The sequence below is a fragment of the Desmodus rotundus genome, chromosome 1 (assembly GCF_022682495.2).
Source record: "Desmodus rotundus isolate HL8 chromosome 1, HLdesRot8A.1, whole genome shotgun sequence".
Taxonomy (NCBI): domain Eukaryota; kingdom Metazoa; phylum Chordata; class Mammalia; order Chiroptera; family Phyllostomidae; genus Desmodus; species Desmodus rotundus.
Window position 1 is genome coordinate 178,363,517 of NC_071387.1, and position 18,877 is coordinate 178,382,393.

The 18,877-nt window shown below is 51.5% G+C and overlaps 1 protein-coding gene across 2 annotated transcripts; it reads right to left on the minus strand.

Annotated features, from left to right (window-relative positions):
- Positions 1 to 20: 20 nt before the first annotated feature.
- On the minus strand, positions 21 to 15,695 carry CLPTM1L (CLPTM1 like). Of its 2 annotated transcripts, none has more exons than XM_024578535.3 (17): positions 15,255 to 15,695; positions 14,587 to 14,687; positions 13,855 to 14,044; positions 12,319 to 12,464; positions 11,115 to 11,193; positions 8,896 to 9,013; positions 8,490 to 8,584; positions 7,614 to 7,698; positions 6,308 to 6,411; positions 5,264 to 5,329; positions 4,225 to 4,275; positions 3,339 to 3,421; positions 2,588 to 2,622; positions 1,899 to 1,954; positions 1,770 to 1,814; positions 1,202 to 1,317; positions 21 to 628 (listed from the first exon to the last, which is right to left on the minus strand). In XM_024578535.3, the coding sequence occupies exons 1-17, from the start codon at positions 15,414 to 15,416 to the stop codon at positions 544 to 546; spliced, it is 1,617 nt and encodes a 538-aa protein (XP_024434303.1). In that variant the 5' UTR covers positions 15,417 to 15,695; the 3' UTR covers positions 21 to 543. The 2 variants fall into 2 exon arrangements, with proteins under 2 accessions (XP_024434303.1, XP_053769619.1); XM_053913644.1 differs by having other exon boundaries at positions 12,319 to 12,467.
- Between the last annotated feature and the right edge of the window lie 3,182 nt (positions 15,696 to 18,877).

An 18,877-nucleotide genomic window follows, 5' to 3' on the forward strand; every position in this document is an offset into this window, starting at 1 on the left:
CTTGCAGCAGGCCAAGAAAGTGTTACAGCCAGAGAAATTTATTTTATTTTAAAATAGAAACATACATACATTAAGCTTTAAAATAGTCAAGTTTTAAACAAAAAGGAAAAAAGCCATTTGTTCCCAGAGTCTATACAGCACGGATTTAGAGGCATTTGAAATTTCATGTAAGGAGCACTTACAGACAACTGGAGATGGAAACCCGCACCTCCCAGCCTCCGGAGTCTGCTGGGTGGGGGGCACTGGTGACGGCGCAGCTGCTGCTGACACTGGACGCTCCTGTGCAAAGAGCCACCAACGGCAAAGGGTGACCACATGCACACAACATCTCAGTGAGAGAGACGGATGTCTTCATGTGGGGGCATCGGAAGTGAAGGCAGTTCCTCTCAAACACCACACGAAGGGACTCAGAAGACGTATGAGAAACGTTCAGAGGTTTTGGCAACGTAGAAGGTGTAACATCCAGGGATCTCCAAGAATACTCAGGCAGCTGACCATCCAAGACGTGCTGTGTGCTGGCCCGCCAATGGCCCGGGCCAGTGCTTAATGTGTGTGGGGTTTCTGCTGGGGCCGCTCCTCGTAAGACTCCCCAAATTCGTTCACTCTGCTCCTATCCACCGGGTACAGCCTGCAATGACATGACAGATGCTCTCCTGCGTTTGAAGGGAGGACACACATGTCCTTAACTTCCAATGATTAATAATCAAATCGTCAGACGTTTACCGCATGAGAGGAATTTGAGGGTTCACCTCGTGTCCTCCTGTTGATGTTTTTAAATGATTAGGCCAGAGCTCCACCCTCGAGGCTGATCAGAGGCCAGGGACAACTGTGCCAGAGCCTAAGCCCAGGGCTGGAACGCTGCCCCCCAGGGAAGGCCTGCTCCAGGGGACCAATCCCAGCTCCTAGGAGCAGAGCATGGGGGCTGGGGCAGTGACCTCCTTTATGCTGCACCAAATTCGACTATGGAGACATGAGCACACAGTGGCTGACTCCGTCATTCAGAAATAACAAGCACTTCTACATCAGGGGACAGTCAGAGTAATTTCTTCCATGGCTTACCATCGGCAACTGGAATGCTAGCTTGGGGAACACACAAAGACCACTGCAAATGGTTATCTTTCCCCACAGGATGACCAGGTGCGCATCAGCGGGAACTGCGCGATTCCGCCTGGGCAGTGCGCCTCGGAGGCACCGCACTCACCATCGCTGGTACAGGTAGACCAGGAACACCACATCGTCCCTGAAACAGGCCAGGCGATGGGAGGTGGGCATGGTGATGATGAAGGCGAAGACGTCATCAATGAAGGTGTTGAACGCCTGTGGGTCGGGTGGGAGAGGGGCAGGGTGAGGAATGGGCCGTCGGGCTCACCCGGAAATCCCCTACCAACCAAGTGAACCCTGTTCACTCGTAACCGAGTCAGCAAATCACTTCACAGCAGACACACCATGGGCAATAGAGGCCCTTGCAGTGACAACAAAAACAAAATGAGCAGGTGGAGGCTCTGGACCGGACACAGCACACCTAGACAGCTCTTAGGACAGACCAACCTATGGGACAACCAGCTCCACCCTGATGCCAGCCACTGGGTCAGGGGTATCCGATTTTGATACATATTGTCAAGTAACATGGCTTTTAGCTCAAGAAAACCTCTTGTCGCTACGAGAGCCAGAGCCACTGTTTTTTAAAGTCACTGCTGTGGTTCTCGTGTTTAAAGCAGACACCCCAACACTGTGACAGGAACGTGGCCCTGAAGGTATAAAGCTCTGACCTTGTATGTGAAGGCCTTCCAGGGCAGGTGTGCCACCGACTTCATCTGGGGACAAGGAGACATGTAAAGATCATGGGCAGGCCACACACAGAGTACATGCGCGACCGTTCAGCTGTGGCTGTGCCTTACCTTGTAGTTCACAAAGAGCTGGGGCAGCATGAAGAGGAAGCCGAATGCGTACACCCCTGGGGAGACAAGATATGGCTGGAGAGCACGTGTGAGCTCTGACCCCGATAGCCCCGGAGCTGGGCTTTACCCCCCATGCCTTTCTGGCTGGCGGAGTGACCTCAGAGAGCAACATCCTTTCCTCAGTCACTGTAAGACTCGCCTGCAGGGGGCCAAGTGCCGGGGCCCTGAGGACAGGGTCCTCACTTCACACTGTCCCCTTTGGTGGCTATAGCCAGCTTGGAGAAGCGTACCAGTGAGCACAGCATTCCAGGAGCCCACTCTGTCTGCCTTGTGCCTTTAGCTGCCCACAGAGACCCAGTGCTGTGGTCAGGGCCAGCCCAGGGCTGGCAGGCCCCGTGTGGAGCTCCATGCTCGGGGCTGCTGCTTTAGTTTGCCCGAAGGGATTGGATGTAAGCACAGTGCTGTTCACTGATGGCACAGAATGTTTTCATGCAAAGAAAACACACTGCTCAGGGCTCTAGTCCCGGCAAGCCTGTGTGGGACCCTCAAAGGCAAACCAGGTGTCCTAGGGCCCAGCCTAATACACAGGGTAGGGCAGAGGGCCCGACAGGGTAACCTCATGTCACAGGAGCACTGAGAAGGTACCTACTATAAATGCTGTTACTGGGAAAGAAAAACACATGGCTCACCATTGACGAAACTGTTGATTAACCAGGAATACCAGCTGAAAAGGAAGAGAGCTGTCACTGTGGAAGGCCTGACTCTGTCATCAGTGTCTGTTAAACCACAACTCTTTTGTGGGAGCCCTCTGTCAACACCAAACTCTCCCAGAAGCCCCAGAAGCCCCAGAGGCCTGGCGTCTGCACACTGTAGGCCTGGAGCCCTGGTCAGATCCCAGATGCTGCGGCACCCTGTGAGGGTGGACCAGCATGCCAACTGCTTCCTGGGAGCCTGGGCTTGCCAGAGGGGTGGGAGACTGCACTGACAGATACTGTCCTTCAGAACTGCCAGTCAGATGGAAAAACCCTAACTCTCAGGGCTGCGTCCACGCCCCAGCCCTTTCCCAGGCTCCTGCCGTCCCGAATGCAGCAGCCACACACCGTACCAGACTTTCCCTTGTCAAAGGCATCTGACCTCACCCCAGACACCAGTGCTATGGGTGCTGACCTCACTATGTGCCTGCTGATGCAAAAAAAAGGGGCAAGGGGACACCCCACTCCAGCTATGTCTCCAATTCTGAAGCTACTCCCACAAGTGTTCCTGACCCCCGGCTTTCCACAGTGAGGAGGAGACGGAGCCACAGAACCGAGCCGGTGGTGGCAGTGCAGTGGTGGGCAGACACAGACAGAGGCTGAAGGGGCATGGTCTGCATGGCTGTCAGTAATGGACTGGGCTCTCCAGGTGACAGCGTGGCAGAGGGAGTCCTGGTGATGCCCGTACCTCTTATACTTGATGTTCAGCAGTGAGTAGACGGCGCCCCCGATGCACAGAGGGTAGAGCAGGTAGGACAGGTACTTCATGGCCTGCAGGGAGCAGAGTACTTCCTGTGAGAGCCCAATCCTCAAACTTGTATTAATGCACTTTGTGCAACTAACCCACAAAAAATGGAAAATAAACAAATGGGGCAAGAAACTGACATGTGGGCAGCTGTGTGACGTGTGTGATGTAACGGAGAACATGTCAGTGTGCATTTATCAAACCCACAGAATTCACAGCACCCACAGCCCAGCTGACATGGACTGTGGTGTCGACAATAATGTTGGCTCACCCAAAACAAACTAGCTTACAACATACCAGTGAACAAATATGTTGAACAAAAACCTCAAGTCTCTTAGGATTGCGTCAAGATTGCTGTCCAAGTCAGAGCAGCTGTATCCTTGCATTTATTCGGTTTGGACTTTATCGTGGCCCCAATAAAATCGAATGCAGGCTGATGCTCATTGGCCAATAAATACACCCACCCCTGCACAGGACATGCTATGTGGCCACCCTGCAAACCGCTGCTCTACAGCAGCCTCAGCACATGGGCCTCTCCGCAGGGTCACCCAGGTCTGAGTGACAGTGAGCTCGCGGCAACCACAGCAAACCCCTAGGGGGACAAATGTGCTTATGAAAAATAGAGATGTCCCGGGAGATACAGGCATGTGGACACCTTCAGGGACCCAGAAACAGGGAGAAGCCTCCTGGCCCCACTTTTCCAAGTTGGAAAACCACTTGGGATCACAGCCATCCCTCTGAGGAGATGGCTTTCCCATGGTAAACAGCATGGCCAGATGCTCAGTTACTTGTCCACCAGACACATGTTCCCCCAGCTCCCGCTCCTCACCTGAGTGTCGTACTCCTCGGTTTTCCGCTCAGACTCACTGTAGGTGCCAAACTGTTATAAAATCCAACACAGTCATGTTAACTCAGTGACCTCAGGCAGCGTCTGCACACAGCTTCACTCGGAATGAAGGAGTGACAGGGCTGTGTGCTGACTGGCAGATGCCCGGCCCAGCCACACTCAGTGTGAGGCATGACCCCTGTCAAGGCCACGGACACCATGATCACAAATCTCCCTCCACCTGCAGGACCAGCGGGCAACATTCCTGCTCCACTCCGGCCTAGACCCTGAGCTACGTCGTGTGTCCCTGTGGCAAACATAGCCCTGCCCACGTGTGCTCACTCACTGGGATGCTTCCTGTTCTTACCCCTGGTGGTTTTTTCAGAGAAGACACGTGCTTTGTATAGATACACTGTAACACTGCTCTTAGATCAGTAAACGTGGGTCCACCCATCTCATTTAGAAAACAAAGTGCATTTAATCTGCCGAGTTTCCTGTCCTTAGGATCCGGACATGGGAGGGTCTTAAGTCCCTCAAAAGAGGTCCATCACAGAGGACAGTGAGCTTCACACCTGTAAAACTCAAATGCCACTTAACCCCCAGCTCTGATCTGTGCGGGAAGCTCCTGAACACCCAGTAGCTGGGACAAGCCCCAGGCTGTGGCTATTTGAGGAGCCATCCTGAACTGCCCGCAGGAGCATGGGAGCTGTCAGACCAGCATCCCATCTCGGTGTGGAGGTGGCTTGCCTTTCAGTGCAGACACTGCTAGGTCTGTGATGGGAGCGTCCCTGCGTGGACCCAGAAGTAGCTGTGATGAAGGAGCCAATGTTAGCCCTGCCGAGAGAGCTGTTCCATGTGCTATGAGGGCAGTCATGTCATCGGAGGACAGCTGCCTGCTCACAGGGCCTGCACCTCACCGGTGCAGCTGTGACATGCACATAAACTGGTACATGAGAATGATGGGTGGTATAAAGGGAAATAGATGGGGTCAGCCAAGAGGGAGGAAGACAGAACCCCCAGAGAGCAGAGCAGAAACACTCACCTGAAACTTGGGCCTGAGGCCTCTCCAAACAACAGACATTTTCAGAGCCTTTTTTACTTTCCACAGCTGAGGAGAAATAAGAAATTAATGTTTACGATTCTAAGAGTAAGGAGAGGCCAAGCTCAACACTTGAACCCCTGTGGACCAGGCAACTGCCTGCTCAGGCCCCACTGCCTCCAGCCCCATTCTGCCTGTTGGGTTATCTCACTGGTACAGGTCAGGGGACCTGGCCCATGGCCTCCATGCCAGCCCAGGAGCTATAATCCTCATGGATGCTTTATCCGCCTCTTGGCTCGAATAAACTGGCCCTCAGCCTAGCTGTCCTCTGGGCTGAGTCCTGTACCCAGCTCACATGCACTCAGCTGGCTCATCCTACCCTGCCTGCCTCTAAATTCACCCTGGCATTGGAAGGCCCAACATCTGTCCAAGTCCTGCTATTTCCGGTCTCTCCAGGACCCTCACCCCACTTGCTGCCTTGAGATAAAAAGGACATCACTGCCTTAGACAGCAGTCTCCACACTGTGGTTGTGGCTCCAGAAAGGTCTTTGGGTGGCAATCTTCCTCCACGGGCATGGACAGCACAGTCCCTGAGCTGACAACCATGTGCAAGGAGGGCTGGGACTTGCAGAGTAAGGATGTGCAGGCCGCCACCTCCCTCCATTATTCCTGCGCACCAACTCCACAGAGTCCCCTTTCCTGAGCCCCACACAGCAGGGCCACCATAGGGCACCAAGCTTCTGGAGGCCACGCCACATACTTCTGCCTCCAGTGGACCCAGCACAGCATGAGCCACATGGAACTGTAAACATGTCAGAATACACTCTGCAACAGATGTGATGAGCTGGGGCCTTTTAACAGTGAGAACTGTAGGGCCACCCAAAGGCACCTTCTGAGCTCTCGCTTTCGTCAACAACCCACAGCAGTTGTGCCCTTGCCTGATTGGGGGTGGCCACATGTCAATCTTTGGCAGTCATGCAGGTTCTGACTGCACTGAGCACCTGGGCCCAAGGACCACAGCATGCGGCAACTCAGATGACAGCTCACCTCAATGGCAGCTCCGACACCCGCCGGGACCAGCACCAGCAGGCTTGTCTGCTCGTCCAGCAGGAACAGGAAGATGACCACAGTGCTGAAGCAGCGCCAGAGCACTGGGGACAGAGGGGAGTGATGAGGGGGGCCACCATCCCACTCACTTGTACTTGTGTAGCCCCCCACCCCCCCGCCCGGCTCATACACACCTGCTTTTGTATAAGCCCCCCCACACACCAATCCACCTGGTTCCCACACCCCTGCCCAGCTCATTCACACTCACACATGTAAAACCCACATGTCCACCCCTGCGCTGCTCACACATACCTGCATTATGTACAGCCCACACGCTCACCTGGCCCTATTTACATACACCTGTATGTGTACCGCCTACACACCATGTACAGCCTGCGCAGGCAAACTCCTGCCTCTGCTCCTGACATACACACATGGATGGACCTACAGTATTTCCTTTTGTCTGTTAACAGTGAACAATGGACTACGTGCACTAAGGAAAGTGGTTTAAAATGATTAGAAAAGGCTCCAAAACCCAGCAGAAGGCAACCTCAGCTTCCTAAGCACATTTACATTACACTTGCAAACACACAAACGTGCTGAGAAAGTGGGTTCTTGACTGGAATTGCAATGACTTGCTATCCTGTAGTCAAGTTGCTTTCCTGTTTTTATACCAGTTCTGTGATAAACGTATCTTTTAGACACTGTACCCCTCCCCCCGCCCCCTTTTAAGTTGTACTTTAGAAACACCTGAGCTGACTGAAAATGCCCTGTGGCCTCAAGTGCTTCTCCGGGCAGCAGCAGAGCCAGTTCTGCATGGTGCTTGCCAGGAGCACAGGCCCGAGGGGAAGACACCCACTGCCTTCCATGGGCACAGCCTCAGGGACCCCCCTCCCCTCCCCTGGAAGGACTGGGAGGGGGCAGGAGGACTAAGCAGTGGAGGAGCATCCTCTCTGAGGAAACCAGAAGGTAGGAAAGAAGAATCCAAGACATGAATGACGGGGGTGGTGGGGAGGGGAGGGACCCAAGCATCCCAGACCATCCATGGGCACGTCATTTCCATGGGAGACACTTGCCTGGCTAACTGACACAGATGGGCACTAAGAACCAGCATCATGTCATCGCCGAGGCAGGCCCTGGCCACGTGGCCTCTGTGGCCCGTCCTCTACAGACACAGGCTTACACAATACTCACCAAGACCATGCAGACATTCCTAACTTTAGGTTTCAAAATGAACTTTATAACCCATTGTTACCAACAGCAGAATACACTTTGGGAATGGGTCAAAAATCCTGAGTGCATCTACCTGCTTTGGTGGACATCCCAATCATGCTCTTCTTTTTCTTCCAGAAACTGATGTCGTTTTTAAATGCCAGGAAATCAAACAGAAGCTGAAAAGGGGAGGGGACAGCAGTGTGCATCTATCTCCCGTGTGAGTCTGCAGGTGGGCACAGGATGCAGAAGGTGGGTCCCATGTGTCTCATCGGGTCGCTACAACCGGCGTCTCTGCCTGTAGTGGCAGGGAGGCCACAGGACACCTGGATGACCCCCTTCCCTCTCACAGCAACGGTACATGGCATGTCCACCTGAGAAGCGCACAGACTCACCCTGATATGACTTTGGATACAAAGTGCTATTTTCCAGCCCAGTTTTGGAAGGTTCTAGCTGGACTGGTGGCTGAGTCCCAGACACTCAGACTTGGCTGCAGCTTGGCTCCCCTGGCCTGTGTCTTCTCACCTCCCCCACTGAACTTGAGTCCAGCACAGCCACCTCGAGGTGATGGCTTTCCTCCACCAGCCTGGAGAGCCCATGCTCAAACAGGGGTCCCACCCAAAGGACTGATGTTTATTGCCATGGTTGCCACACTAGGATACATACAATGAAATATTTATTTCAGTCATAATTCATCTCAGTGACTGTGGAATTCTTTTTAAAACAGTCTCCAAAATCAGCCAAGTCCCAGGTCCTTAAGGTGGCCAGCTCCCCAAGGTCTAGACACCCTCTTCTGAGCTGGGAGAAAGACCCTAGCATGCTGGCCTGCAGTCTCAGGTGTGTTCGGGACCAAGGGGCTGCCAGGTAGGGCACCACCACACCAAACCCCCCAGCTAAGGAGGGCTGGCGCCCTCAGAGCTGCCCACGCCTGCCACTGTCATCACCCACAAGGACTCAATGACCCACTCACGTGAAACGCCGCGACAAAGAAGGTCAACGCTAAGATGTACAAGTTGGTATCTACAAAAATTCCTTTCACTTCATCAGCATCTTTCTCTGAAAACCCTGACAAGGAAAAAAATCAAAAAAAAAAATAGGCAATGTTAACCTTACTTAACATTACAAAGGTTTCTGAAGGTTGGTGGTAGTGAGAGTTCACCTAAGCAAAACTGTGGCATTTCAAATACCGTGTTCTGAATAAAGTAAACTTACAGGAAATTAGCAAGGACTCATGATACTAGCGACCCTCTGATTAAAATTACATGAAAGAACCTGAACCACAAGGTTCAAAGGCAAAGGAGTTTGCGTAGACCACCTGGACTTGCACCTGCAGGACACTGCCACCCACAGGTATGGAATGGCACGTGTGGCCTCACCGAACTGCTGCAGGGAGTACACGGCGTCCTGCATGTGGATCCAGAAGCGGAGCTTCCCCAGCGAGATCTTGTCGTAGGACACAGTGAGGGGCAGCTCAGTGGTGGAGCGGTTGATGACCTAACAGAGGGACAGCACGGTCAGAACCTGCCAGCCAGGGTGAAACCAGCTGCCAGCCCGCATCCTTCTGCCTTAGCCAGACCACTGTGCACCCTGGGCTGCACCCCACACATGGACACTGCACCTCTTTCTCTAAGTTCCACACCCACTACAGCCTGGCATAGCAGAGGTTGAGGCTTCCGACCCAGGGCTATGTGGCTGGAGGACTCTAGACACTCCTACATCCTGGGTGTTATGGTCATGCCCGAGGCTGAGCCTCCATCCCTGCCTCCTCTGGGGCTCCAGCACCCATGTGCTTTCCTCTCAGAACTGGGCAGGGCTCCTCTACCACACAACGGACACAACTCTTCCTGAGGGAACTCTGATCATCTCTGGTGACCACATCCCCTCTGCTCATTCTTCCCAGCATGAATGGCATCCCCACCACATGCTAGGGACTAAGGACATGTGTGCCACTGAGCCAAACGCAGGCTCCTCTCCTGGAAGGCTGAGTGCCCTGGAGTGCAGGACAGCGGCAGTCATTCCATCTGGGGCAGATTGGAAGCTCCAGGAAGAGCCAGTATTCAGGCTGGGCTCATGAGGATGTACACAACTGGGGTTGGAGACTGCCTCAGGAAGGGAAGTGCAGACCCACAGTTTGGCAGCACATGTGACCGCAGCAGTCAGGTCCCAGAAGGAGGGACCCCTGAGCACATGGGGCAATGCCACCCTCCATGTCCCTGAGGGTCCTGGGCATACCCACCAGTGTCACATTTCATTCTCACTATGACCCCTCACAGTGAGCACTGCTGAAGCTTTGAGCCCAGCAACCAGACACAGGGCCCAGGTGTTGGCCACCCCAAGCAGTGTACCAGCCTCTGGCCAGGCAGGCAGCAGGACAGGCCTACCCCACAAGGGAGCCTTTGTCTAGGCTCCCATGGTGGGGAGCACCCTATCACCCCAGTGGGTTTGGTTGTTCTCCAAATATGGCACTGAAAAGTGACTCCGAGTGAGACAAAGCGTCAGTGACAGAAGGTGACCTTGGAAAAAACTCGCTGCCCATACACACATCTGTTTCTGTGAATGACAGCACTCTTGAACACTAGGCCTTTTACCAACCCATGTGGCAACCAGAATAACACGGGTGCTCTGTGGATGCTGCCCAGATGCTCCAGTAGCCCAGCCGCAGACTTGTCTCTCCTCACTGCTTCCCAAGTGTTTACCCAGGGTGACCAGGGCAGACCCCAGGGATACAAAGCACAGTCTAGGGCGGCTCTGTCAAACCTAGAATGGCTGAGGTCTGCATACAGAACCACAGCACACTCCAGTAAATGCCAAGAAGGGACCGTGAGTACCCGTCCCAGCATGCAGGCCACATAGGATTACACTCGTTCTCTGGAGCACCAGCAAAGCACGGTTCATCCAGCTGTGCTCAGAGGTGACCTCAACTTGAGGTCACCTTTGACCTGAAAAAAAAGCCCCCTGTCAAACACAGACCATAGTGATTTGCCTCCACAGGACTGGGACCTTTAAATGTCTGCAAAGTGTTCAGCATAGTATCTGGCATGCAGTCAATTAAATGGTAAATGTTGTCACTGTTGTTACTGACCAAAGGCTAACCACAGTTCATTTACCCTCCAATCTACCCTGGGAGAGCAGGTGCTGTAGCTGTCCCGTGATGTCAGAGGCACCGGAACTCCCGTCCACTTACACAATTCTGTCCTGGCCCTTGGGCTGCCCAGGGAGCATGGGCTCCGGGGTGGGTGGTGACATGTAGGGCCAGCCCTAGAGGAAGAGTTTGCTCAGGACACTTTCTGAATTAGTATGTACCTTCATGGCAGAAACTTAGGATTCAATGAACAACATTCCCACACTGCTTCAGCAGACAGGCAGCCCTTCCATGAGCTCTGTGTGCCTCCATTTAATGAAGGACCTTTCAAGCCCTTCCCAGAAAAGGTGCAGGAGCCCGAGGATGGGGTGGGGTTTGGAAGGACCCCACTGCTGACCAGCAGCAAACCCAGAGCACACCTATGCCAAGTGAGAAACACATGAGCCATCACTGCAGGCTCTAGGAGGCAGCCACACTCCAGGCCACCCCAGTCCAGAGGGGAGTAATGCTTACCATGAGGTCCTTCACCCTATTGCTGAGCTGGTCGATGAACAGGATGGGGAGGTAGTGCACGGTCTTCCCGAGTTGGATCCTGGGGGTGAGGCACAGTTTTCAAAGTCACTCTGAAGTTTTGTCACCTTGGATGAACTGAATGCAGCCCCAGACACCTGAGAAATCCCACCCAGCACTTCAGTTGCTTCTGGTACGACAGTCCCGGCACACACCTACCCAATGGAAGCAGAGGGGTCTTACGAGCTATGCTCATCCCTGCCACAGGAGACACTAGGAGGTGGGTAAACAAACAGGGACCCAGCCACACATGGAACATCACCCAGAGTGTAAAAAAGAGCAAGGTGCCCATCTGTGCGCTGACACGAGTGGTCCAATGACAAAAATAAAAGCCCATCTGCTTTTCATGCCTGGTGGGAGGGGTGGGGGGCTAACAGGAGTGGGGGGCTTTTTAGTGAGTGACACTTTTTATACTTTTCACCTTTTTAACTGTAAATATATCATGTACTCAAAAATAAGATTTAAATTTATAGAAGGAAAACCCTTCCTGGCAATACCACAGGAACCACTGAGAGCAAAGAACAATTACTGTTGCCACTCGTCATTACTACCTGGTAATTGGTCTTAGCCTAACAGCAGGATCCCCAAGCCTGGACACACAGACTAAGCTAAGCTGGTCAATCCACGTTAACAGTTATGCTTAGCTAATGATGGTGACAGTGACATGACCTAAAGTTAATTTTAAACACACGCAATTTAATCATGTTAAAACCAGCCATGGCATTCCCTAACAAAAGCAGTCAGGATGCAAAAAGGACCACACTCACGTGACATGGTCTTATCAATGCTCCTACTCTCTCTTCAAGGGAAGCCTTTGCCAAGAACAAATGGCAAGACGACTCCCTTCCAGTTTCATTCATTCTGGTGCTCTGGTAGCAATCTTGGTCAGCAAGACCGCCCAGAGAAAAGGGACAAGGTTTGAGGGGGCTAAGGGAACACCTCAGGCCCCTCAGGGCCTCTAGTTCCAGGGATGCTCAAAGATGCAGGTGTGACCAACCCAGTTTTGGATTTTGGTGGGCCACCATCCCAGGGGGCTTCCTCCACTCCCACAACACTGGGGTCACACCCTCTGCTGTCAGATCAGGGCAAATGGGTGATGCTCAAAGCCAGGCGAGTGAGTGCATCCTGGCTAGACGAGCGCACTTACATTTTCATGTATCGATGCACATCGGCAGGCAGGGAGGACCCGTCAAAGACAAAGTCATCCACCATCACATTTAGCGTCAGTCTTGATCTCCAGTGAGAAACAGGCTCATCCAGGGCACTCACTGGTTTCTTCTCAGCTTCAATCTTCTGCTAAAGGAAAAGAAATGACTTAGCAGGAAAAGGGGCCAATGCTGGGTGGGAAACTGGACCTAAAATAAGTGAGGCAGCAGGGTGGTTGGCACTTTCACCTGGGAACAACCCACATGCCAAGACCACACAACTGGGAAGAAGAGACTGGCACAACTTCGGGGGCCACAACTGCCAGTTCCCCAGACTTTCACATCCCTCACTTCCTTCTCTCCACAGAAACATGTGACCCTGGATCTCACTGACTCCTGTTTTGGGTCTTCCACCTAAGCAGGCCTGCTTCTTAGGGATCCTGAGGGGGAGTCCCCAAGATAACTGCAAGTGTAGGTGGGCTGGAGCTAATGGCCCTATGGGTGCAACGAGACTGGAAAAAAGACTGCTTCTCACCTACGGGTGTCAGGTTGTCTGGAAGGAGCTGTGTCAGTGACTAGACATCCATTCCAATTAACCAAATTCAGAAACTGAGCGGCAAGAAAATCTTTGTTTCAGATCCAACTAATAATTCCAGAAAACAGTGTCATTTCAGTTCTCCCAAATAACGGTAACAGCTAACATTTGGCATTTGTATGTTCCAAAGACCCCTCCATACTCTTCACACCCACTGCCTCCTTGATTCCCCAAGAAGGCCCCATGAAGCAGGGCCATACTGTCCCCGAGGAAAGGGAGGTGAAGGGGTCTTCTCGAGGACACAGAGCTGGGAGTGCAAACTGGAAGAGGTCAGAGCAGGCTGGCAGGGTTTCCAAAACCTGCTCCAAACCACGGAGAGCCCTGTCCCTGTGCAGGAAGCAGCGTCACAGAAACTTCCTGAAAAGCTGCCGCCTTTTTTGTTCGTAAATGATCTCATCTCCCATTCAGCACAGCCCGAACACCAGAATTCCTTTATCCAAGGCTTTGTTAATGGAATCGTTAACAAAGTGTTTCTTGGTACACAAAGTTTTCTACAGATATACACAACATAATCTATACATATGCCTTTTTAATTATACTTAATTATACTTTTTAATTACACTTTGAATTATACTTAGAATGAATATTGACGAGCTGTGCACCCTACACAGTGCAGTGCGTCTCCCAACTATAAGTAATGACTGCCGCTGAGCTCCACAGAAAGGGCCACCCTGCACCCACACTCCCTGAGAAAAAAAATCAGGATAAAAAAATGTCATTTGATTAAAGTGCATGTCACTAGTTAGACATAAAATGTATCTCAAACCATGGGAAATTACTGAGCTGGAAGACAGACATGTTTGCCAAAAACATCACACAGCTTTGTTGTGCAACAGTCACTCCAGCTCGAGATCTAAGCTGCACATGCAGGGACACAGAGGTGTGAATTCCATGTGGGAGAATGTCGGCTCTGTTTGGTCAGTGATCTGATGGAGACTCTCACCTGCGCAGCAGATTCACCAGTGAGCAGGTTGATCTCTTCCGGCTTAGGGACCATGTAGGTGGTCAGAGGGCTCACCAGATGCACCTCCTTCCCATCATGCCAAGGGAGAATGCCAGCATGATGAAGGAAGATATAGGCATATAGCGTCCCATTATTTCTTGTTTTCTTTGGTACAGAAACATTAACTGTCCTAAAACAAGACAAATTACAATTTCAAACACGTACGTTTACATTCTGTGTATATACACACAACAGGACAACTCAAATATCTTTATAAATTATGCTGTTTCACACCAACTAATTTTAGTTTGTAAGTATGAAAAATGGAACCTACCTGTCTGTGACTAACTGAGAGTCTAGGTGCAGAGGTTTATGGAACATTCTCTAAAAGCTTGGGCAGCTATGCTCAAAAGATGAAAAGCCTCCATTTCCTAGTGCTCAGAAAGGCCAGCCACTCGCCTAGGTCACAGGCAGTCAGGGGCTAACCCCAAGAGTGCGCGTCCCCCGCATGCTGCCCTGCCTCTGCAGCCCTCTGCTGGGGCAGGCTGGCTAGAGGACGTTCATTCCAGCACACGTTCCCATCACTCTATCTGATACGTCCCAGACAGTGTAGAGGAAAAGGCAGACTCTTGACAAGCACATCATTTTTTAAGTTACACTTGCTGAAACCTTAGTCACTAGAGCCAGAGTTAATGTTAACCCTACCAATGGCATTTTGTCTCATAACCACACCTTTCAAATTTGGACTCCACGTCAAAGTCTTCCACGTTCAATACAAGATCCACGTTGTTCTCAGCACCAAGGTTGGACCGTGTGGTGGTGTACACACTCAGCTGAAAACGATGTCAAGAACATTAGCTCGGCAATGCTCCCGCCACAAAACACACACACCAGACAGCTACACTGAAGATGAACATATCTGGTGCTACTGGATGGGGAAAGGTTTCATTTTTAACTTGCAAAGGGACAGAACTCCAACCTGTGAAAAAACGGCTGTATCTGAAGTGCTGCAAAAAAACCCCCAAGTTGGAAAAAAAACAAAACAAAAACAAAACCCAACTTGCTAAAATGTGTAGCTGACTGGATCAACAGAACAGGAGTACAACTGACTCTGGGTACTTTGTAATGGGGTGACGAGGGGCACTGTCTTGGGCCTGCCTGCAGCCACCAAGCAGGCAGGGTCTTTAGGAAATGGGCGTAGGGAGTTCAAGGATCAGGCTACCACAGCCCCCCAGCCCAGCCCCGGCCTGGCTCGGGTAAGAGTCCAAACCCTTGCCAGGTCCTGGGTTTTTTGATGAAGAGAGCTCCTGACCTCACCTGACTCTGCTTATCTCAGGTGAGAAATGCACCTGACCCCTTTCGGTCGCGGAGACCCTCCCACCCCCAGCCTGGGAGCTCACCTGCAGCTTGGGCCTCCGCGCCAAGTAGGGCTGGATGCAGTTACCGCCGCCAGCGCACGGGCGGGTGTAGACAATGCCGTACATGACCCAGCAGGTGTGCACCACGTATACCACAAACACGCCCACCACCAGGCTGGTGAACGAGCTGCGGCCGCTCCACATGGCGGCGCCGCCGCCCCGAGGCAGAGCGAGGCGCCCACCAGCTCCGGTCCGTCTCGCTGCCGCGGGCCCTGCGAGCCTCCGGCCCGGCGCCCTGTCGGACCCTCCGGCCGCCGCCGCTCACCGGAGAGCCGCCGCGCGCCGCCGCCGCCGCCGGGGAACTAACGCGCCGGGCGCCGCTAGCGGCCGGCCGCCCTGCATACTCCTGCCGCCGCCTCCGTCGTTGCCTACCTGTCGCCGCAGGATTCGCCGGCCCGTCGGCAGCTTCCGGGTCTTCCACCACCCGCCGGAAGTGGACGCGCCGCGGGGGCCCCTTGGGAGGCGTAGTCTAGCCGCCGCGCACGTACACGCTCGCCTCGGGGGCGAGGCAATGACGTCATCTTCCCCGCGCCGTTTTTCTGAGGTGTGTCCACGATCAGGAGGTCCCTCGTCGCGGCTGGGACTGGGAGCCACAGGTTTGGGAAGGCATCTCGGAGCGAAGGCCCCCCTCCAGCCGACCTCCGCGGAGATCGCTGGTGGATCCTCGCTAGGAGCCTCAGGCCTGGCTGGACCCACAGATGGGTGCAAGTAATAACTTTTGGGGAACCCGGATGGAGGCAATACAGAGATTCTGTGTTATTCTTTAAGCCCTAAGTCTGGAAACGTCAAAATAAAAGTTAAGGAGAAAGAAACAGTAAACTGATTCACAAAAATTAAATACCTGATTATCTGTTAGTGTTGTTAGATAGAACAAGGGTTCAAGGACTTTGGGGTGTCCAACCGGGGCCTGCAGGCTGTATGCGGCCCAGGATGGCTATGAATGTGTCCTAACACAAAATCGTAAAGTCACTTAAAGCATGAGATTTTTTTTGTGAGTATGTGTCACGACGTATTTAATGTATGGCCCAAGACAACTCTTCCAGTTGGACAAAAGGTTGGACATCCCTGGGTGGTTTTAAATATCGACGTAAAAGGTGTTTAAACTTGTAGTGTTTTTATGAGTTTATTTGAGTCAAACTGATGAAAATTGTCGGGAAGTTTTATAGCTTACTTTATACTTTAGAATCAAAGGAGGAGACATAAGGGCCAGTTACATGAAATCCAAGGATGGTAGATGAGGGAAGCAGTAGAAAGGGAAGTGGGGAAATCTCAGGGATTGGATAAAAAGCAAAACTGAGAGATACGCACTTGTTTTACATTGGTGGGTAGAGGATAATTAACACCTAGAGGTGGTGTGGGGCAACAAGATGACAATGAAGGACCCTGTGGTCTCTTGCTGTGGTGCGAGATTGTGCCCCGAAGGGTCTGGAAAAGGGGATGACCCTGACATTTCAAAGGTATGTTATCTGAGAGACAGAAAGACCATAGGTTCTATTAAAGTAAAGATTGACCTTTGTTAAGGAAGCTACCGGCCCAGGCTGTGACTCCCTGCCATGACTTTTAGTTAGGAATATATATGTTTGGACCATCCTGTGTGGTGACTTTCTGTCCCACTGTGCTGGCCTCTCTGAGCTTGTCAGGTTTAGTATGTGGCCCCTTTTTCATTCATATTACTCAATGTTAAAATGTAGCACAGTATTTTTCAGACCAGCTATAAACGGGATAAGCTTGATAGAAACCCAAGCAGATAAGTAGCCTACTGCAGAAAAGGAATCAATATGTAATTGACCAAAGAGTATATAAGCAACAGCTTTGGATGTGAATCCCATCTTTTTTACTTGCTGCAAGTAAGTAAAATTATCTGGTAACAAGCAAGTCTCCTTCCTGAATAGAACATCCTGTGGGGTTAACTTCTTGAGTTTGCTAACAGTTTTTGTTGTTTTTTCAATATAAACTCCATGGGGGGGGTGCTGTTGAAAAAAATAAGGAATTCCTGGAATACAATGGCTAAGGCCCCTCTCAGGGCCTCAAAAGGAGCATATTCATTTAGGATTATGTCCTCTTGTTAAGTCGACCTTTTTGGTAATTCTGAACTGTCGTTTATCCCTGATGATATTATTTTCAAGTCCACTTTCAGTAACAGAACTGTAACAGGGTGCAGAGCCAGGGGTCCCCAAATTCACCACAGTGCACAATTGGGCGAAGGGGGAGTGAATGATACAGTTTTAAGATGCTTTGCATAACAAAATGCAAGATAATAGCTGTGCTATGGGACTTGGGCAAAAGGTGTATGTGACTTTCAGAATGTATCCGGACTCATAACTTGTAGCCAGGGGGACTTACACCATGCTGCATGAGAGGCAGGGAGGTGGAGGCTCCCGTGTCACAGGGTGCTCTGGCCCTAAAGATGGCAGCCAAATGAAGGTAAAGATATGGGGTAACTGGCAAATGTAGCACATTGTGGGAGGAGCCAGAGATGAAGTCACAGAGGAAGTTCTGGGTCAGCATTTAAAATAAGGGTGGTCTGAAAGAGAAGGGGTGTTTTTTCGGTCTGCCTTGAGGGCTGGGAGAGTAGAAGTAGCAGCAGGCATGCGGTCTGAAAGGGTGTAAAGAGGGAGCTGATGGAGCCTGAAGAAGATCCAACAAACGTGATGGAGCTGGGAATTGCAAGAACCTGCTGAACCAAGCACAGATTAGGGGAACATGCCGGGAATGCTGAACTGTGACAGGGAGTGCTGACTTCAGCTTCTCCGGAGGACACACAGAGAAGCCGCTCTCTTGGGACGTGTGTTTTCCTGGACTTCACCATGATCCAGCGCAACGCCGCACAGGTTTTCCTGGACTACTACATGGCGGCCGAGGGCAACGTACCCCAGATCCTGAAGGAGACAGCTGCTGCGAGAGGATGGCGACTTTAAAATCCATGAGTTTACTTTCCAGAGGAGATGGAGAACTGTTTGTGCAGCCGGCTTAAGCACAGACAAGGATATGGAGAACTACTGGGTATGGTTTTGGCTTATGGCCTGGTGGGGAGCCAGGGAAGTGCTGGGTCTTGTGGGAGAGCAGGGCTCTGAGCAGAAGTGCTCCCAGCCCCTCTGAGGCTGCAATCCTGTAAATAAAAACCTGTTTTCTCCAACAGTAATTGTTGGGTCATGCCTCGAGGCACCACTTGCGCGGGCCCTGGTTTGCGGGGTTACAGAACTGCTTCAGCTTTCTTTTGGTGTTACCCTGGCAGATCCTTTTCTGATCTTTTACTTTTAACCTCTGTGTGTGTGTGTGTGTGTCCACTTGGAATGTGTTTCTTGTAGGCAGTTTAGAGTTAGTTCTTTAAAAAAAAATTCTGGTTGACAATCTGTGCCATTTAATCTGGTACTATATCATTTAAATTTCATGTAATTATCAGTATGTTTTCCTATTTGTGTCATCAATTCTTTGTTCTTTTTCCTATTTTTGCTTTCTTTTTATTATAGGAGTTAAATATATCTTCATTATAGGCCTCTGAGTTGGGCTTTGTTTGTTTTGTTTGGTGATTTTCCTTTAGTTGTCAATATGCAGCATAACCTTAAGCAGTCTGCCTTCAAATCATTATATCATGTAGGTTGCAG